This window comes from Heterodontus francisci, chromosome 19, assembly GCF_036365525.1.
Source record: "Heterodontus francisci isolate sHetFra1 chromosome 19, sHetFra1.hap1, whole genome shotgun sequence".
In the NCBI taxonomy this organism is placed as follows: Eukaryota; Metazoa; Chordata; class Chondrichthyes; order Heterodontiformes; family Heterodontidae; genus Heterodontus; species Heterodontus francisci.
The window spans coordinates 15004647-15027082 of record NC_090389.1 but is presented as its reverse complement, the minus strand read 5'-3'; the positions used below and the strand labels follow the sequence as shown (position 1 = coordinate 15027082).

General features: G+C 43.0%; 1 protein-coding gene across 1 annotated transcript in view; it reads right to left on the bottom strand.

The window, feature by feature from the left end:
- The window catches only part of dock3 (dedicator of cytokinesis 3), a 1369418-nt gene that overhangs the window by 152465 nt on the left and 1194517 nt on the right, over nucleotides 1-22436 (bottom strand). Inside the window, exons 27-31 of the mRNA XM_068052296.1 lie at nucleotides 22007-22105; nucleotides 19826-19920; nucleotides 10370-10445; nucleotides 6125-6225; nucleotides 2995-3053 (exon numbers count right to left, since the gene is read on the bottom strand). Coding sequence (XP_067908397.1) covers nucleotides 2995-3053; nucleotides 6125-6225; nucleotides 10370-10445; nucleotides 19826-19920; nucleotides 22007-22105 — 430 coding nt within the window. The remainder of the gene's footprint in view (nucleotides 1-2994; nucleotides 3054-6124; nucleotides 6226-10369; nucleotides 10446-19825; nucleotides 19921-22006; nucleotides 22106-22436) is intronic.

Below are 22436 nucleotides of genomic sequence, written 5' to 3'. Positions count from 1 at the left end.
AGCAATGGCAGACTTTTTAAGTGGATATTTCAGAATATTTATATTCCTACTATAAAAAAGAATTCTAAGGGGAGGACCCACCATCCGTGGCTAACTAAAGAAGTTAAGGAAAGCCTCAAACTTGAGGAAAAAGTATATAACTGCACAAAGATGAGTGGCAGGTCAGCTGATTGGTCAGACTATAAAATGCAGCAGAGAATGACTAAAAGGTTAATCAGGAAAAAGAAATTAGAGTATGAGAGGAAGCTAGCTAGAAATGTAAAAAACAGATAGCAAGAGTTTCTACAGGTCTTTGAAAAGGAAAAGAGTGTTGGTCCTCCAGAGAGTGAGAATGGGGAATTAATAGTAGAGAATAAGGAAATGACTGATGAAATGAACAAATATTTTGCTTCTGTCTTCACTATAGAGGATACAAAAAAACATTCCTGTAATAGCTGTAAATCAGGAGGTGGAAGGAAGAGAGGAACTTAGTGAAATTACAATCACCAGGGAAACGGTACTGAGCAAACTGATGGAGCTGCGGCCTGACAAGTCCCCGGGTCCCAATGGGCTTCATCCTAGGGTTTTAAAAGAGGTGGCTAATGAAGTTGTAGATGCATTGGTGCTAACTTTCAAAATTTGCTGGATTCTGGAAAGGTTCCATCAGACTGCAAAGTAGCAAATATAATCCTTCTATTCAAGAAGTTGGGAGGGGGGGGCGTGGTGGGTGGTTGTGGGGAGACAGAAAACAGGTAACTATAGGCCAGTTAGTTTGATGTCTGTCGTGGGTAAGGTGTTAGAATTGATCATTAAGGAGGTTATAGCTGGGCACTTAGAAAAATTCAAGGTAATCGGGAATAGTCAGCATGGTTTTGTGAAAGGGAAATCATTTAACTAATTTATTGGAGTTCTTTGAAGGAGTAACAGCACTGTGGATAAAGAAGAGTCTGTTAATATACTGTACTTGGATTTCCAAAAGGCATTTGACTAGGTGCCACATAAAAGGTTATTGCACAAAGTAGAAGCTCATGGCGTAGGGGGTAACATATTGGCATGGAAAGAAGATTGGCTGGCTGATAGAAAAGAGTATGCATAAATGGGTCCTTTTCTAATTGGCAGGATGTAAAGAGTGGAGTCTCGTAGGGGTCTGTGCTGGGGCCTCAACTTTTTACAATTTATATCGATGACTTAGATGAGGGAAGCAATGGCTTGGTACCTAAATTTGCAGATGACACAAAGATAGGTAGGAAAGTATGTTGTGACGAGGACATAAGGAGGTTGCAGACCAGTACAGATAGGTTGAGTGAGTGGGCAAAAATCTGGCAGATGGAGTATAATGTGGGAAAATGTGAAATTATTCACTTTGGCAGGAAGAATAAAAAAGCAGAGTATTACTTAAATGGAGAACGACTGCAGAATTCTGAGGTGCAGAGAGATCTATGCGTTCTCATGCATGAGTCACAAAGTTAGTATGCAGGTACAGCAAGTCATAAAGAAGGCTAATGGAATGCTATCTTTTATTATGAGAGGAACTGAAATTAAAGTAAGGATGTGATGCTTCAGTTATACAGGGCACTGGTGAGAGCACATCTTGAATACTGTGTAGTTTTCATCTCCTTATTTAAGGATGTAAATGTGTTGGATGTGGTTGAGGTTTACTAAATTGATACCTGGAATGAACAGGTTGTCTTATGAGGAAAGGTTGGACAGGCTGGGCTTATTTTCACTGGAGTTTAGAAGAGTGAGAGGGGACATGATTGAAGTTTATAAGATCCTGAAAAATCTTGACAAGGTGGATGTGGAAGGATGTTTCCTCTTGTAGGTGAGTCCAGAGCTCGGGGGCACTGTTTTAAAATTAGGGGTTGCCTTTTTAGGACAGATGAGGAGAATTTTTTGTCAGGGTTGTGTGACTTTGGAACTCTCTGCCCCAGAAGGTGGTAGAGGCAGGGTCATTTGAATATTTTTAAGGTGGAGGTAGATAGATTCTTGTTAGGCAAGGGAATCAAAGGTTATTGGGGAGTAGATGGGAGTGTGGAATTTGAAACACAAACAGATCAACCATGATCTTATTGAATGGCGGAGCAGGCTTGAGGGGCCGAATGGCCTACTTCTCCTAATTCGTATGTATGTTCTCCTGGGAAAGCCTGCCAGAAACTCCTGATGCTGCCTCACATGCCCTGTTGCTTCCTCCACGTTAGTCCGCCTGATGACACCACCAATGGGAACATCCAGGAGGCCTCCAGTGAAAAGAACTGTAAATGACATGACCTAGACCTCATTCAGATGCTTTTATATGAAAACAAGAAACATAAACTATTGGAATTAGACAGGTATACAGCCTGTGAATATGTTGCATTTTTGGTTTAATAGACATGTGGTTGTGACCAGAAGTCTGCCATGATGGTACAGAATGGCTCCCAAAGCTCAAACTGTGAAGCTGGGAGAGGAGTGGATTAATTGGTAAGGAAGAGTTAGAACTGAGAGGCTAGAAATAACTCCAGAAAGGGCAATGGCAGAAGTAGGGTAGAAATTAGTTAGTTAATTGGCTTCTATCATTGGATCACTAAAACTGATCAGATAGGTGGAGACCTGTTCAGAGAAGTGAGCGAAGCTGTGGGAAATTGTAATGTGATAATTATATCAATATCTCAGAGGCAATGTGGATAGTCACAGATCCAGAGGGAGGGATGAGAGTACACATAATGCATAGAGGTAGCCTGCCACTGTCATGATTCTTGACACAAAATATAAAGTGGAGAGTTACTATGATGCTGTATTATACTTAGTGCTTAGCAGCTCACCAGAACTGACAGGTGGGCTCCAGTAATCACTGCATGTTGGAAACCAGTAGTGTTCCAACCTTTTTACTTGCTGCACTATAGGCCTTAACCTTTCCCCTAGGTATCTCAATAATGAATGACAGTGTTCAACCCATTCCTGTAACAACTGACTTTGCATTTCCCTCATCTACTCCCCATCAGATTTTCTAACCAACTCCAAATAATGACAACATACCCAGATTCTGCCACATGCTGAAGAGTTCATAGGCCATCATCACTCTCATGTCACCATACCTGCCAGGAACAGAATATGGAAAAATACACATCAGGACAAAGACACAGTAAATGCCCAACACACAGATGGTCGATTTTATCACTTAGTGATTAGTAGAAAAGGACATTAGTAATCCACTTGTATTGTATTGTATTGTTCTTTTCTATTCTTATCTATCTACTGATAGTCATAGTATCACTAGCAATGGTTTCTTTTCCCACTCCCACACCTTTAGCTCTGGTATACCCCAAGAATCTATCCTTGGCTCCCTCCTATTTCTCACCTACATGTTGCCTCTCAGCGACATCATCCAAAAACACAGCATTAGTTTCCACATGTATGCCAATGACACTTAGCTCTACCTCACCATCACCTCTTCCAACGCCTCCACTATTGTTAAATTATCAGACTGCTTTCCTTCATCCAGCACTAGATGGTGGTGGACTCTGAAACCTGGGAGATTATTTTACTTGGGCACCGGAGATCATTTACTGAAATGGATACTGAATATCTTATATTGGGTCCTGCTGCACTGCTCCACTTCTCCACACCTTCACTTCAGTCTGGATATTTCATATTGGACCTTATACCACTCAACTGGTCAGCACAGAGTCAGTGGGCCAAAGGGCCTGTTTCAGTGCTGTGACACTGTAATATGCTACAAGCTGAGGCCCCTCCTGTGCTGTGTCACACACCTGACCATTTCAATCTGCATATCCATATGATATGCAATAAAGACCACACTGACATTTTACACAGCAATTTAGTATCTGTTTCCAAACAGATTCATAAAATTACATAGAATTCACAGCACAATAACAGGCCATTTCGTCCAACTGGTCCATGCTGATGTTTATGTTCTACGCGAGCCTCCACCCACCCCTCTCCATCTAATCCTTTCAGCATAACCTTCTATTGCTTACTCCTTCATGTGTTTATCTAGCTTCTCCTTAAGTGCACCTACGCAATTCGATTCTGCGGCAGTGAGTTCCACATTCCAATCACTGTCTGGATAAAAAAGTTCCTTCTGAATTTCCTATTGAATTTATTGGTGACTATCTTACACTAATGGCCCCAAGTTTTAGATCCAAATTCATTCAAAATTTTAAGAAATAGTTTTGACAAAATAGATTCAGCATTGGCATTTATTGAAATGAAAATACAACAAAAGGTTTAAATGCGAGCAGTTATTTTGAAGGGCAAGTTAAAAGAGAGTTTAGTATAATTTTTAGTATATAATCTATAATTTTAAAAAAAGGTTTGTAAATGTATTTGTTTGCTTTTTATTAAATATGGGGAAGACCGAACCCATTGTCTTAAGTCCATGCTACAAACTCTGTTCCCTAGCTACTGACTCTACCCTCTCCCCGGCAACTGTCTGAGACTGAACCGGACTGTTCACAACCTTGGTGTCATATTTGACCCCAAGATGTGCTTCTGACCACATATCCGTGTCATCATTAAGATCGCCTATTTCCACCTCTATAACATTGCCCGACTCTTCCCTTGTCTCAGTTTATCTGCTGCTGAAACCCTAATCCATGCCTTTGTTGCCTTTAGACTTAACTATTCTAACTCACTCGTGGCCAACCTCCCACATTCTACCCTCTGTAAACTTGAGGTCATCTGAAACTCTGCTGCCCGTGTCCTTATTCGCACCAAGTCCCGTTCACCCATCACCCACTGTGCTCGCTGACCTACATTGGTCAAGCAATGTCTTGAGTTTAAAATTGTCATCCTTTTTTCAAATCCCTCCATGGCCTCACCGCTCCCTATCTCTGTAATTTCCTCCAGCTCCACAACCCCCGAGATATCTGCACTCATCTAATTCTAGCCTCTCGAGCATTCCTGATTTTAATTGCTACACCATTCAGGGCTCTGCCATCAGCTGCCTAGGCTTCAAGCTCTAGAATTCCCTCTCAAAACCTCTCCTCCTCTCTACCACTCTTTCCTCCTTTAAGACGCAACTTAAAGCCTACTTCTCTGACCAAATTTTTGGCCATCTGACCTAATATCTCCTTATGTGGCTTGGTGTCAAATTTTGCTTTATAAAGCTCCTGTGAAGTGCCTTGGGACGTTTTATTAATTTAAAGGTGTTCTATAAATACAAATTATTGCTGTTGCTGTATCTATTACTATACATCTCATGCTCCACTTATACAACAGACACCCTTCCAGCCGAAGTTATGACTCTTGCCATACTCATGCAAGGATAAATTATGAACTATATAATGAACTTGAAACAGACTGAAACAGACTTGAGGCACGCCAAAGTGGCCTAGATTCAAACTGACCAATCAGGAGAAAGGATTGTGACTGGCAACGATGACGTTCGAGTGAAGCGGCAGTGCTTTCTGGAACAACTGGAGTGGAATCAGTGCAGGTTTTAACTCAGTTACTAGCTCAAAAGTGAGAATTTCATCTGTTCCAGCAAAGAGGAAGGACCCTGCCTAAGATCACCATCTTTAAACTACAAGTAGGCAGAAAATGGCCTTGACCTCCCCACCTGAGAAATCGAACCAGGCTTTTGCCATTGAACTATGACTGAGACATAACAAGAGAAGTCTGCAACAATGCATCCATCCTCCTGAACCTTCCGAGTTTTTTTTTCCAGTGAACCAGAAAAAAGGTAAAATCAGGTCTGCTCTGTTTCAAGTCTTCACCCCGGGGAAAAATCAAGTTTTACAGCGAACTCTTTTTAGAACCATCAGATGTAAATGTATGTTATCTTTTAATCTCTATCTTTTCTTGTGTGTGTCTGTATGCATGTGAGAATGGGTGAAGTTGTGTATATTTTCAGGTGTTGTATAATAAACATTTAGATTTCTTTTAAACTTATGAGAAAACATGCCATTTGTCTGTTGCCCAGTAAAATGCTCATGGGTTAAAATACTTCTTAAAAACACAGTCTTTGGTCAGTTAAGAGGTGAAAAAAGGGGAAACCATCCCTATCATCTCCCACCTATCCGTAACACTCTCAGCTTAGGCTAGCGACCATTCCCAACAGTTGGCAAGGTCCGTAGAGGCCGGCAATGTGAAACACACATTGTTCTCCTGTACGGCTAGAAGATGGTAAGCTGGCTGTACTCACCTATCCAGAATCTTCTTCTTTTTGGCAGGGGTGGCATGCTCCAGTTGAAGGCTTGGCTGATTTATAAACAGGACAGCCAAACTGAAATATGAGTTCCATACCTAAAGAAACAGGTCACAGTAAGAATTGTTTGGCAAGTTTGAAGTCCTTTAAAGTACAATCAGATCAGAGTGCTCTACTAATTCAATAGCAACAAGGCAGACATCTCCACCACAAACCTACCTCTCCTTTTGTTGTCTCTAACTCTGACAGATATAAACTCTCATAGTCGCTCTTATAAATGCAACTGCACATTGTAGTGTATATGGCTGTTATTTGAATTTAGAGTAATTGCAGAGTTGGTGTTGAATTGGTAAGTTATGATGGAAAATATCTCAAAGTCGACAATCTTATAGCTAAAGTTATTCGACCAAGGCTATTAATAGCAAGGGTAGACCCTATGGCAAAATTAGGAGTAAAATTTCTGAACCAAACACAAATCCATTTAAACATATGTAGCTGGGTTATGTCCTTAAATGAGGTAGGTCAAAATAAGTTAGAATTTTAAACCAAGATCAAGTGAGTCTCACTCAAACTCTCTCCACCAACTGGCCTGCACTAGCTAAAATAATACCACAGATAGGAGCAATTGCTGTGGATAGGCAGGGTAATAATCTGCCCAAGGTTATGGAAAGAATATTGGTGAGAAACCAGTCAGGGGATGAGGGGGCTGGCTGTTATTTAACCTACTGAAAATGTAAAACATCAATTGAAAAGCATATGACCAATATTTGACTGGCATATCTGCACCAATGTAATAGAAAGACAGAACTCATATCTCAAAGGACCTAATCACTTCCTCAAGTGCCAAAGAGCAAATTTACACTGCAAATCAAGTGAATGATGTTGGTTGAGAGAGGAATGTTGGCTAGGAGCAGAATTTCCTTGCTCTTCTTTGAATATCATGAGACCTTTCACACAATCCTGAGCAAATGGACAGTGTTTAATGTCTCATCTGAGAGCTAATACATTTGACAGTGCAGTGCTCATTCAGTATTGTATTGACGTATCAGCTGAGGTTATGCACTTATGTTCTGGAGTTGAGCTTGAACCCACAATCTTCAGACTTTGAAGTAAGCAAACTACCACTGAGCCAAGCTCACATGCAATTTACACAATTCTCAAATTCAAAATTCAACAAAATATCCTATCAAAATAAAAGAATGCAAAGTACCTTTTTAAGTAAGTTAAAATTAATTGAGAACTTAAGCACATAATTTCAATTGATACCTCAGTACAGTGCTGAGGGAGTACTGCAATGTCAAATGTGCCATTTTTAAGATGAGACATTGGGCTGTGTTTTCATTATGGAGGGGGGAAACAGGAACCGGGTCTAGTTTTGGGTCTGAAACCCGCCTCCACCGGGAAGCTGATGCAGATTGCAATTTTCAAGTGGGAAACCCCTTAATTTGGCATTGAGATGGGTTTCCTGTCCTCTTATAGCCACTAAGTTTGATAATGGTAGTGGGTCAGACCAAGTGTGGGGTTCGTGTAGACTTCCATGGCAGCCTTCAGTGAAGCTGCTGGCTGTCCTGGGAGAGACAACTGTCTTCCACAGCACCAGTGGGAAGTGAGATGTCACAGAGGAGCCGGAGCCTGTCACTAGGGGCAGACAGACCCTCACTTCATTGATGCCAAACTAGGTCTAATGCTGCAGGCCATGAGGGAGAGGAGGGAGGTCCTCTTCCGGGAGGGTGGCAGGAGAAGGCAGCAGGGGCACCCCTCTGTTCAGTGTTATGCCCCTCTGCCCCCTTTTCGTCCTCCTATGTTACTACCTGCTCCTCCCCCAATGAGCTGTCTCCTTCCAGGGCCTCACTGTCCTCAAGGTCCACATCTCTCTGGAGGGCCATGTTATGAAGAGTACAGCAGACGACCACAATGACAGAGACCCTTGCAGGAGGATATTGGAGGGTGCCACCCGACTGATCCAGGCATCAGAATCGCATCTTCAGAAGCCTGATGGCATGCTCAATGGTTGGCCTATTGAGCAGGTGGCATTGCTTCTTTCACCTCTGTGCCTTTATCTGGGGATTCCATAGAGGGGTCAGTAGCCATCTCTTCAAGGGATTTCCCTTGTCCCCCTGGAGCTAGCCATGGGCTTTGGAAGATGAAGTGAAGGACTGAGGCAGCCTGGACTGGCAGAGAATGAAGGAGTCATGGCAGCTGCCAGAAAATCAAGTGCACACATAGAGGAAGCTCCTGTTGTGGTTGCGGACAAGTTGGATGTTGAGGGAGTGGAAACCGTTCCTGTTGATGGATCTCATGGGCCGGTCACTGGGTGCCTTCATGGCCACATGGGTGTAAGTGATGATACCCTGCACCTGGGGGAATCCAGCAAAGGAGACTGAACCCAATACCCTCTGTGCCAGCACAAACCCATCTGTTCAAAGTGGGTGTAACACCTGCCCTCCTGAAAAGGACACCCGTCAACTTCCTGATGGCCTAATGAGAGACGGACTGCCACTTAGGGCCACAGCTGATCCCTGGAATGACCCAGTTGCATGGAAGTTCAGGGCAATGGAGACCTTGATGTCTGCAGGTAGGGGACTGCCATTGGGTCCATGAGGTCTCAGGTCATTGTGGATCAGAGCACTCAGGTCTGAAATTATCTGCCTGGTTAGGCACAGGCTTCTATGGCACTGGCGCTCTGTCATTTGCGGGTAGCTGACTCTTTGGGCTGTGCACCCAATGTATTGGTTAACATCTTCTTCCCCTTGCAGTCTCCCGCTTTGCTCCTCTGGCCTCTTGCTGTCCAAGAGGTTGCATCTTCTGCAGCTCATCCTGGCTGCTCCGTCCAATGTTACTGTAGCCTGTTCCCATCTGAACTCCCTCAGCTGGGCTTTGTAAACTCATCAGGCCTTCCCCTGCCAGTCCCAGGTGCCCTGCGATGCCAGTGGGCTCATGTCCCTCTCCGGTTTCCTGCCACTTACCAATGAGAAATTCAACTCTTACAGCTGCAGCAATAGCTACACTGAGGCACATCAGAAGCAGCTGAGCTTTATTTGTTGACCCTGTTTTATTTTAATCAGCCCTTCCTATAGCCCTCATGGCCCTCCACACTGTTCTTCACAACCCTGTCGTATTCCCCAATGGCGCCTTCTCCATCCCCAGCCTTGAAAAATTGTTCCCTGCTCTTGACAAGTCTGTTAATGAGCTCTTTAATGAGCTCAACAGGCAATTAATTGGAGGCGTATGTCCGACTCAATCTCTCGCTGCCAGCATCCCCTTAAAAATGGAGGTGGAGAGCCCTGGTGCCCACCTCTGAGAACACGATCTTCAAAGTGCACTTGCCTCCGCACCAGCAGGATTTGGAAATTTGGCCCATTAAGACTGAAAGGAGAGACTTTTCTGATACAGAAGATTTTTAAAGTGATATTTCTCCCCTCTGTAAGCCTGGTGATGGTGAGCCATTGACTGAGGCAACCTTTCAGAAATATACAAGATGTCATAGGTAAGATTAATCTGGTACACTGCTTCAAGTTCTGTCAAGGGAACACAGGCTAAAACAGGAGAAAGGACAATTTAGGATAGATGCTAGGAGGAAATTCTTCATACTGAGACTGGTAAACATTTAGGAACTTGGGATGTGTATCCAATTGGGAGTGGTGAATGCGAACATTTTAGACTAATTCATGAGACAGATAGGTGACATGATGAATCTCCCTCATCTATTTTATGATCTACTGATGTGGCAGTATCCTGCCCTGTGGACTCTCTCTACCCTTGGCCCTGCACCCAACCATCACTGCTCCCTCCCTATCTTTTCTCTGAGTCTTCTTGGGAGATACAGATCTTTGGTAGATAGCTCAACATTTGCATTCTGAGATTTAGGGTTTAAACCCTGAGCGGACAGACGGTTATATCATAAATATAGCATAAATCTGACTTGATGTTCACATGAGTATATTTCCAGCATTATGTCTCTGCATAGTGAGCAGGGACCTTCCTTTTCCTTAGCCCAGGGCTATCCTAATTGATCTACAGTCCCAGCTCCCAAACTACTATTGCATTAAAGCTGGACCTGCATTGACTGAGCCTCTGCTGGACACAGAGACCATTGCTGCACATGTCCAGAGGAAGTTCCAGAAGAAAATATGTCCACGGATGCTGTTACTGTGCAGAACAGACAGCTGAGATCTCATGAAATATGGTGGCTATTTAAGACATGCTTCTTTTCTTTTTAAAAAAAACAAGCAACAAACCCACCTTGAAATCGAAATCTGCTTCTGTGAAGTTCTTGTGTAATGCAGGAGACAGGTATTGGACTGTGGTAACAATAATACTGCAAAATAAATGACCAAAGATAAATCTACAGCAATCAGATCACACAGATTCTGAGTAATCAGACCACAGGTCATTTGGCCTGTTCAGTCTGTGTTGATCATAACTCATCAACTGGAGCATCTAATATCATTCCATTTCCCTTTATATTCATTTTCAAATATGTATCCCAATTTCTTTTTAGTGATGTCATAGCCTCTGCCTCAATACCTACTGGTGGTAAAGCATTTTATATTCTAATAATCTGCAGTGTAAATATAAGATGCTTTTAACTTCTCCCTTTATTCTTAATAATGCTGACATTACATAACAGTGCTGGTAAAAACAAAACACTGGAATTGCACTGCAAATGGATTAGTATCTGATAGAGAAAGGTAGTTGTGATGAAGGGTCCCACCTGAAATAATAACCTGCATTTTCGTTTTCAGATACTGCTGAACCTGAGCTACATTTCTACTGCTTTTATTTTTGTTTCCAATTTTCAGCATTCACAGCTTTCGATGTATCAATACGCACCAGTCTTAATGGAAAGGAAGTATATAGGTCTTGGATTTCCCTAGTTCCTTTCACAATTTCAAAATGTTCCAAAGCATTTTACAGCCAATTAAGTATTTTTCTTTTGAAATGTAGTCACCGTTGTAATTTAGGACACTCGGCAACCAATTTACAGACAGCAAGGTCCCATAAAAAGCAATGCGATAATGACCAGGGGTCAGCAACGACACCAATGTCTGTGGTAAACAATTTTGGAGTACATGGCTGGTAATTTCAGAGATGAGAAATTTCCCATTGGCTTCTTCAGACCGGCTTTTAAAAAATTCGCAACTGTCAGTTTCATAGCTGACAGGTGCTGAAGCAAAACAGTGCTTCGGACAGATTTGGGGTTTTCCGATGGGTCCTGATTCTGAAAAAAAGTCTGCTGGAAAACCTCAAATCTGTCCGGATTTTGGAAGCACTGTTCCGCTCTCAACAATGGTCAGAGAGAAAGCAAGAGGGGGAGAGAGAGAGCAGAGAGAGAATGAGAGAGTGGGGGAGAGACAGTGGGAGAGGGGGAGAGAGAAAGGGAGGGAGAATGCAGGAGAGAGAGTGGGGGGCAGAGAGAGAGAATGGGAGGGGGGACGGAGGGAGAGAGAGAAAGTGAGTGGGGGGAAGAGAGAGTGGAGGAGAGAGAGAGAGTGGGGGAGAGAGAGAGTGGGGGAGACAGAGAATGGGGACAGAGAGAGTGGGGGGGGGGGAGAGAGACAGTGGGGAGACAGAGAGAGGGGGGACAGAGAAAAAGAGTGGAGGGGGACAGAGAAAGGGAGAGGTGGGGGACAGATACAGAGGTGGGGGGGGACAGAGACAGCAGGGGCAGAGAGAGAGGGAGAGGACAGAGAGAGAGGGGGACAGAGGGAGAGAGAGGGATAGAGAGAGAGGGGTGACACAGTAGGGGGTTGACACATAGAGGGGAGAATGACAAGGGGGAGTGAAGCAACATGGAGAGGAGAAGGAGCAACACACCCAAGAGTGGAACAACACAGAGGGGGGGGCAACACAGAGGGGGGGGACACAGAGGGGGGGAGAGAGAGAGAGACAGACGGACAGACAGACAGCGCGAGAGGAGGGAGAGAGCAGTCAAGATCACTCCTGACAGATGGACATCTATCCGGAATATTCCACATCGCTATACAAGTATGCAGGCAGACTATTTATGCAATTTAAAAATGCCAGGTATTTCACTAAGGCAACTCTCAACCTCCATAAATTTGCCCAGGCATGCGCCATGGAGAGGTCACTCCATAGTTGCCTCACAGCGACTGAAACAACACGGAAGGTTCACAAACCACTGACCACCTCCAGGCGCGTATCCATTGTCTCTCGAGATAAGGAGGCCCAAAAGAAGAAAAGTATCCAAAATAGTGACAAGAAAGTAAGTCAATAAATTAGTCTTCTCACTTAAAGTTTCTTCACAAAAATGCACATTTGTTGTTATTTTGATGAATAGTAAGGTACATTTTTAATGCCTTTATCTTTCCAAAATCGTCTCACCAGCTCCCTGTGTAACACAAAAATTGTAATATGGCCCCCATGCAAAAAGGTTGGACACCCCTGCTCCAAGCCTTTAACCTTGTGTTTTAAAATAACTTAGCAACTAGGTTATTTTAAAATCCAACGTTAAAGGCTTGAAGACTGCAAATGTAAACTCATTTCAAAATGGCAACAGTCACTTAGATAATGTCTCGATTTATAGGCTATGGCACACATCACTTTCACTTGCCACACAAGCTCAGCAACACGTTGAAAGTTACTGGACGTTTATTTCTATATAAATGTCACAACAGCTGCTATCCATTTGGAATCACATTGTTCCAGATCTTGTATAAAGGGGAAAACAGACAAGAAAATCCAAGGAATCTCCAGAAGTCAGCACTGTAAGTTCCTCATGAACACAAGAGTACAGTGTATTGGGACTTAGTTCTCTTTCTTTTCTTTTCTTTTGGGCCTCCTTATCTCGAGAGACAATGGATACACGCCTGGAGGTGGTCAGTGGTTTGTGAACCTTCCGTGTTGTTTCAGTCGCTGTGAGGCAACTATGGAGTGACCTCTCCATGGCGCATGCCTGGGCAAATTTATGGAGGTTGACTGACCCATATACAATAGTTAGTAAATACAATGTAACGGATAGCTTGAATAAACCTTAATCTATGAAGCACTGTCTACGATTCCTTAACAAAATCCATGCTGTATTTGCAATTTTAAAAACTGTCGGGGAAGACTTAGTAAAAATTTATTATGTTTCAATGACCATGTTAGAAACAGTCATTAACTGATCTTTTTTTTGCTGTGAATTGGATTAAAGGACAAGTTTTACAAGTATGTCAAAGATCAGTAACTGCAATGTGCATTATTTACTATCCAGTTTGAGGGCAGATAACCTGAGAGGCCAATGTCTGTATCATATAATTACATTTTGTTATAAGTGCAACTTTGCTAACAGGTAAGAGATTTGGCTTGGTCATAAATTGGTTAGTCTGTAGTACAGTCTTACAGATAATGACTAAACATTTTGCAACTGAATAAAACATGCAGTAACAACTGCTCAACTTTTTTCAGAAAATCTTTTTGTTAATAATTATCTTGTCAGAGCTGAATCAGAATCAACAGTGATAGAATAAGATATAGACATAAATGAATTTAACAGAATCACTTTATTGGAGGAACTGAAGGGTGCTCTTTATTTGTAATTGTGTTTATCTAATTTTGTTGCTAGCTTTGGTGAGCAAATGACATTTTGTCCAGGAGAGATTTTGTTGTTTCTGTATTTTAGAATCTAGGATCTAGTTTAACAGCCTGGCAAGATGAATAAATTAGTCTTGGCTACCTACCGTTAATCTCTCTGTCCCTTCCTGTCCTACTCTGCTTTTCTATTTTACATGACTCTTCTGAAGTACTATCTGCTCCATCCTATAAAATTCTCCTGATTTGGAGATCATTGCCCTTTTGTTGGCTGCCCTGTCTTCAGACACATATTACAAGCAGGTGGATAGGTTGCACAAACATTGACCATGGATTAAATTGTCATGTGACAACAGCAGCGTGAGCAATCGTCCATCTTCCAATTGCTGATTTTTCTAGTGCCTCACCTCAATAACCACAATAACAATCCTCTCCTTGAGCTTTCTCGTTTATTGGACGAATTTGCACTCCTGACACAGTGTGAAGCCACATAGGCCATCCGATAAGGCCCATTTACCACCCTGTGACATGGTGTAGCTAGCTCTATTCTGTCAACAAAAGTCATTTACATTGGCATTGCATTCTATTTTGCTTGCGAGCTAGCTAATACAGTTGTGCTGCACTCCATTGACATTTGTATGCTTAGTTACTTTATTTATAGGGAGAACTGTGTTTTAAACCGGACTGTGTTTTGATGGCATTAGGTTGGCTGTACACTTTATTTTCAATTAATTGCCCCCGTGTCTGTGGCTGAGTCAATAATTTTGTCAAATGTTCGTGGTGCAACATGTCTGTGCCTATCCCTGATAATGACCAGATCATCTGTTACATGCAGGCCCCCACCTGCCAAGCATAAGGCATATTAAATTTGCCACATAGACATTAAATTGCAAACTGTTGTTGAAGTGAAGAAAGGACTTGCTTTAAAAATTCCCAGATTTTGGATGGAAAGACATTTGCATATTAACAGACAGTGTTTGGAAGGACAAAGCAGCCATTCCCTGACACATTCAACCCACAATGGACTTTTGATCACCAGCTATTGAAGATGGGGGAGCTCGCATTCCAGGTTGACTGCTAAGATGGCCAAATATACAAACGGACATGGTCAAACCAGCTAGTCACATGGCTAACCTGCTGGGCAACCTGAGTTGTTTGAATTTGTACAAACAGTTTGGGCAGAAAGTCTGTTTGCTCCCATCTCTTTCTCACAAGCCTCTGAATCCACTGAAGCCACATGAACCCCAAGAAAGAAAAGTCTCTTACAGCGAACAAGGTTTAAGAAGAATACTGGGCTCCAACGAAAAGCAAGATCTAACTACAATGAAGGACTCTACAGTGAGCTCGAAGAACCGTAACAAACATTCTTCAGATATTGCCTCAAACTTTTTCGCTTTATTTTTCTTCTGCTCTTTTCTGTCTCTATTTGCATGTGTGTATCGCATATGCATGCTAGTGTGGGCACGTCGTGTATCCAAAGGCATTAACTGAATTAGAGTTTAAATTTAATAAATTTCAACTTTTCTTCTTTAAACCTAAGAAAGCCTGTTTGTGCTGGTTTCTTTGCCTTATAATCCGAAAGCGGTGAACAAGGATTCACCAAGGGAGAGCTAAAAACACAGTGTGTTTAAAATTAGACCCTGTTACAGTAAGACCAGATGAAGGCTGAAAGGGACCCCTAGACACCTTTCTCACCCGGTCGTAACAATATGAACAATACGAATTAGGAGCAGAAGTAGGCCATTCAGCTTCTCGAGCCTGCTCCACCATTCAATAAGATCATGGCTGATCTGTTTGTGTTGCGAATTCCACACTCCCATCTACCCCCGATAGACAATGATTCCCTTGCCTAACAAGAATCTATCTACCTCCACGTTAAAAATATGCAATGACCCTGCCTCCACCACCTTCTGAGGCACAGAGTTCCAAAGTCGCACAACCCTCTGAGAGAAAACATTTCTCCTCATCTCTGTCCTAAAAGGGCAAGCCCTAATTTTAAAACAGTGTCCCCTAGTTCTGGACTCAGTTGAGAAGAGACAGTTGGCCTGAATGAGAGACATTTGCCAGAGTGAATTTGAAAATATGGTGCACATGGGAATTCGGTGCAGAGGGGGAAAGAGGGGCTCCTTTTCCTATCTTTTACAGCCTCCAGCAGTTGGTGAGTCTTCTTCCTCGGACTCCAAGATAGGTGAGTGCAAGTTTCCATTACTTCAGCTTGAATTATTAATTAATTGACTAAAAAAACTACCCACTGTTTTTTTTCATGTTTGTACTTGCTGCTGTTCAATCTTCAGTCCGTTAACACCCTATCTGTACTAATGCTTTGTCTTTCAACACACCATTAACATATTGTTTGCCTTTGCTCCATGACCTTCTGGTCAGCTAATCTGTGGCCTTGTCCAATCTACACCTCCTTTGTTATCTCTTGCCCCACCCCCGCTTTACTTGCTTATAACCTTTTACATTTCTAATATTTGCCAGTTCTGGTCACTGACCTGAAACGTTAACTCTGCTTCTCTCTCCACAGATGCTGCCAGACCTGCTGAGTATTTCCAGCATTTCTTGTTTTTATTTCAGATTTCCAGCATCCGCAGTATTTTGCTTTTATATCAATCTAGTAAACCTCCTCTGAAAAGCATTTACATCCTTCCTTAAATAAGGAGACCGAAACTGCACACAGTATTCAAGATGTGGTTTCACCAATACCCTATATAAGCGTAACATCCTTCCTTTTATTTTCAATTTTTCTCATAACAAAGGATAGCATTCCATTAGCCTTCTTTATGACTTGCTGTACCTGCATACTAACTTTTTGTTATTCATGCACTAGAACAGTGCCATTGGTTTGAAGGTAAGTATTGGCCAAGATATCGGGCTGAATAGCGCTGTGGCATCTTCTACGTCCACCTGAGAGGGCAGCTAGAGTTTCAGTTTAAAATCTCATCTGACAGATGGCACCTCCGACAGTGTAGCACTCTCAGTACTGCATTGAAGTGTCAGTCCAAATTTTTTTAAGGCAGCACTTAGAAACAGTCATCGGGGAGTGCCAACAAATTCTTTTTTATAACAGGTATAACCCTGAGGCACAGTGTGGCTTCTGAGCAGAGAGATCCCCCACTGACATGCTGTTCTCCCTTCGCCAGCTACAGGAGAAATGCCGCGAACAACAGATGCCCCTCTACGTTGCTTTCATAGATCTCACCAAAGCCTTTGACCTTGTCAGCAGACATGGTCTCTTCAAACTACTAGCAAAGATCGGATGTCCACTAAAACTACGAAGTATCATCACCTTATTCCATGACAAAATGAAAGGCACAGTTCAGCATACCCCTTTCCTGTCATGAGTGGCGTGAAACAGGGCTGTGTTATTGCACCTACACTTTTTGGGATCTTCTTCTCCCTGCTGCTCTCACATGTGTTCAAGTCTTCAGAAGAACGAATTTTCCTCCACACAAGATCAGATGGCAGGTTATTGAACCTTGCTTGTCTTAGAGCGAAGACCAAAGTACGGAAGGTCCTCATCAGGGAACTCCTCTTTGCTGACGATGCTGCAGTAACATCCCACACAAAAGAGTGCCTGCAGAGACTCATCGACAGGATTGTGGTTGCCTGCAACAAATTTGGCCTAACCATCAGCCTCAAGAAAATGAACATCATGGGACAGGACGTCAGAAATGCTCCATCCATCAAAATCGGCGACCACGCTCTGGAAGTGGTTCAAGAGTTCACCTACCTAAGCTCAACAATCATCAGTAACCTGTCTCCCAATGCAGAAATCAACAAGCGCATGGGAAAGGAATCCGCTGCTATGTCCAGACTGACCAAGAGAGTGTGGGAAAATGGCGCACTGACACGGAACACAAAAGACCGAGTATATCAAGCCTGTGTCCTCAGTACCTTGCTCTACGGCAGCGAGGCCTGGACAATGTATGTCAGCCAAGAGCGACGTCTCAATTCATTCCACCTTCGCTGCCTCCGGAGAATCCTTGGCATCAGGTGGCAGGACCGTATTTCCAACGCAGAAGTCCTTGAGGCAGCCAACAACACCAGCATATACACCCTATTGAGCCAGCGGCGCTTGTGATGGCTTGGCCATGTGAGCCGCATGGAAGATGGCAGGATCCCCAAGGACACATTGCGCAGCGAGCTCGCCACTGGTATCAGACCCACCGGCCGTCCATGTCTCTGCTTTAAAGACGTCTGCAAACGCGACATGAAGTCCTGTGACACTGACCACAAGTCGTGAGAGTCAGTTGCCAGTGATTGCCAGAGCTGGCAGACAGCCATAAAGGCAGGGCTGAAGAGTGGCACGTCGAAGAGACTCTACCAACTAGAAGGACAAGGGCAGCAAATGCATGGGAACACCATCACATGCAAGTTCCCCTCCAAGTCACACACCATCCTGACTTGGAACTATATCACCGTTCTTTGACTGTCGCTGGGTCAAAATCCTGGAACTCCCTTCCTGACAGCACTGTGGGTGTACCTACCCCACATGGACTGCAGCGGTTCAAGAAGCGGCTCACCACCACCATCTCAAGGGCAATTAAGGATGGGCAATAAATGCTGGCCTGGCTAGCGATGCCCACATCCCGTGAATGAATAAAAAAAAAAGCTGTTGGCAGGAAAAAAGACAGAGCGCAAGGAGAGAGCCAACTGTGTAACACCCCCGACATCCAATTCTATCTGCAGCACCTGTGGAAGAGTCTGTCACTCTAGAATTGGCCTTTATAGCCACTCCAGGCATTGCTTCACAAACCATTGACCACCTCTAGGCGCTTACCCATTGTCTCTCGAGACAAGGAGGCCAAAGAAGAAGAAGCATTTTTATGAAGAACAGTTTTGTTCTTGGACCTAAATGCTGCCCATGATTTGCCAAAGACCTATTTTGAGTATGAGCAGAGTTTTCACAATTGCGCAGCCACCAGGGTCAAGAGATAATAAAAAGAGAAGCTGCCAGTTTGTTGGCAATCATTTTCATCTCAGCAGCCAGAGGGCACCTCTGTTTACCATCTGATTGGAAAGAGACCACTTCCAACAATGCAGCAATTCTTTACAAACAGCCCAAATTGTGGACTCAGTATGGATGAAATATTGAATTTCTTTGTCTACACAGCTTTAACAGTTATAGGAAAAGGATACATACTCGAGCAATTCTACTCATTTTTATAGGGCTCAGATCTTCATCAGCCTGGGGAACCACTTGACTCTAGAATGCTCTCTTGTATAAGCTGACAGCAGTGTGTACCTGGAAACAATTTTAAACCAGGGCCAGCTTGTAGCAGGGAAGGAAACGGGGGTGTGGGGGTTTCTACTTTGGAAGATATTATTGATAAGATCCAGAAAAGGCCTTATTCTCAGACTTCTAATGATTTCATTGAATTTATTCTGTGCTTGGCTTGTGACCTGGAAAGGTAATTTGTAAATGTACTTATTGAGGCTTGTCATCCTGACCGCAATCCTGAGGCTCAGACACTGAGGCATGATTCTGAGTGCCTTCCAGCATTCACAGTACTGCTCACTGTGATAATAGACAGTCTCCCTGTCACCGAGAGATGCTCAGCCATATAGCTGTTATACCTGCTTTAGACTCCAACTTTACAGGAAATCTGGAAGATGAAAGTTTTCTTCATAGTTTGCATTGTGTTAAAGATTCATCTCCCAGCTGCCCCGATAGATCCGCTAGCTAAGACGGTGAGTAGTTGAGCCATGAAGACCAGAAGGTCCCAGGTTCCACTCTCAGTTTCCGCTGAGTGAGTTGGCAGTAGAGGCATTACAATTGACCTCAATGTCCCTGGGTTAGGAAAGGAAAAATCAGCTCAGGTTTTCCCTCCTGACTGCTAACCAGTTATATGTGTATGCACCAGGATTGTGCTCTGGGGATGTCATGTTTGAATGGCCTACCAACATTCAGTGCTTAGGCTAGCATGTGAAGGATGGCCACTTGGGTAAAGTACCTGAGGGTGAGCTGCCCATAGAGCTCATCAAGGGTTAACATCTTCAGGAGAGGAAACTGGTTGGCTGGGAGTGGGGAGAGCGGATAACAAACTCAATTTGTATATTTTGCTTCAGCACTAATGAGGTACAGTGGGACATACTTGTGCCTAGATAAATTTTAGATCACTTTGGAACATGAGTATTTCTGAAATGGTGCAGGAAACTTACTTGCTGGTTAGTAGTCTCATCACCATCCAGTCACGTGGGTAGACACTCAGCTTCATTAAATTACGGAACACACAGAATATTTTTAACAAGAAATCCTAAGAGAGAAAGGAAGACATGATGTAACTTGGTTAGTTAATGCCAAAGTATCACCGTCACACCTCTCCTAAGAAGTTAGTTATCTTTTGTTTTGTCGAAGGTTTGGTACTGTCAAAGCAATGAGAATTCAGTGGACAACAAACCAGATAACCCGAAGTTAACTCAGGAATGCTGACTGCAAGTCATTAAATGGGGGCTCGTTTAGTCTGCCGGGAGGTCAGTAATACTGTTAACTATTTTAGGGCACTTGGATTACAGAGAGTCAGACAGAAAGGAGTACACCCAACCTTGCAGAAAACTAATAACACAATAAGGTGCCTGATAGGACATGGGATATACAAACAGAGTTGCACAGAAGGGAGAACTCTCAATCTTCAGGGATGCCAACTTATCAGTATAACCAACTGACCCATATAGACAATTTCCTATATCTACTTTGCTGTGAACTGTTTGAAGTGGAAGTAATGCACCACTAAGTTTTCAATAAACAAAAAAATAAAATCACCAACTTTAAAAGCACCAGATTTAGCAGGTTATCAGGGAGGAAAATTTAAGCAGTGCTTCAGGAGGAGAGTCTGACAGAAAATCAATCAGCTAATTATGGTTCGACTACAGTCATAAAGTCATTCACAAGATCCATGGAGTTGGCATTACCTACTTAACTGCTTACAGTTACAACTAAGGCATTCTCCTTTAATACCAGGAGAAATGGTCATGTCACATGAGCTGCACTGATTCTGGCAGGTTGTTAATATTCCTGTTTTGCAGAGCTTGCCTGTTATGAGTGACTAGTCGTTACATATGGTGCTCAGTACACTCATAATCTATTGCACTGTAAACTATTCAATAGCATCTAGACATTATAGTAAAAATGGAAAGGGATACTACCACCCTGCTAGTAGGCTTTGAACAGGATTACAGCACCTGTGTAAAACAGGCATGGAGTCAGATATAGGGTAGATGAGCACCATTAAAACTTGGAGAATACAGCTACTTGCAACTGAAGATAAGGCAGTAATGAGGTACATTACAAGATTCTATAATTAATCTTCATTCTTTCAGTCTAAAGTTGGAGTGTTGCTGTTTTAATTTGTAAGCCACAAGCACCTAAGTATCACACAAAAGATACATTCGTAAGCTATCAAACTCTTTTTACTTTAGGACGGCTCCTATATTTTGGTTTCTTTCAGTCCTACCTCAAAGCAGTTAATAACAGTCATCATCTCAAATGTCCAGGAGTGCACAAAGGGGCATCTTTATAGTGTGTGGGGAGATGTTCCTTATGGGATCTTTGAGTTTCCTGGGGTGGGGGAGGTCTGGGGGTAGGAGGGACGATGCCAGTGCTAAAAAATGGAATAATTTACTGCTTTTGTTACTGCTATCGCATTCCAAAGGTCAGGTATGGCCCTGGCATGATGCAGAGTAAAGTCTCCTCTTCTGTTTCCTAACAACTGTGCTTAATCCCAACTTTAGGACAGCTCCCAGCCACCCTGCTGTGACAACTTCATTCCACAAAAGCCAAGCTCACGGCCTTTCTGAATGTGACTGACGATTTAGTGCTAAATTCTATGCATTCTTTTTTGCTGCAGACTTATGCTCACTCTATTAACTGGGTTCAGGATATTCAAGTTCTTCCTTATACCCAACTTACGGAGAAAACACAACTGGGTGCCTTTATATTACAGGCAGACACATGGTTCTCCCAAGGTTGTCTGAACTATGTCGTGGATATGGCCTGATATCCAGGGAACCAACAGAACGTAGATCTCAGAAAATGTGACTGTACGAATCTGCTATCTGCTTAGCGTTTGCTTGTTCCCATTAGATAAACGTAAGAGCTTGTCACCGATGCTTTCTCTCAATAGCAGTCAGACCCCACATTATACAGAGAATGACACACAATTGAAACAGTGTAAAAGGAGAGAGCAGCACAATTTTCTGGGTGTGTAAAATCATCTCATTACTTTATGCTGGATCAAAGCTCATTCCAAGAGGCTAGAGAACACTGAGAAGGCCCTGCCTTTTCTAATACCTATATATTCACTTATGTTAGTCACAGAAGCACCAAAGTCAAGTTATTTTTACCTTGAGCTCCTCCTTGCTCTGGAAATTATCCAGTAATTGTTGGTAGTGGTTATCTGCCATTTGCCGAAGCAGGGACAGTAGGCAGGTGACATATTCCCCCTAGAGAACCAGAGCAAAGTAGAACCATCAGTGACTCAGGTCATGACACAGCATATGGCACACCCAATCAAAGGGGTTAAAATGGTTGCATCAGAACAACAATGCACACAAGCAGATATGGATTTGTTATGCAATCACACATCATAACTGTGTAATAAACTGCACTGGTATAGAATATAAGCTATTTAGAAAGACATAAGGGCCCCAAGTCAACTTGTATTTCAGGCTGTGGAGAGTTAGAGTCATAGAATGATACAGCACTGAAACAGGCCCTTCGGCCCACCGAGTCTGTGCCGACCATCAACCACCCATTTATACTAATCCTACATTA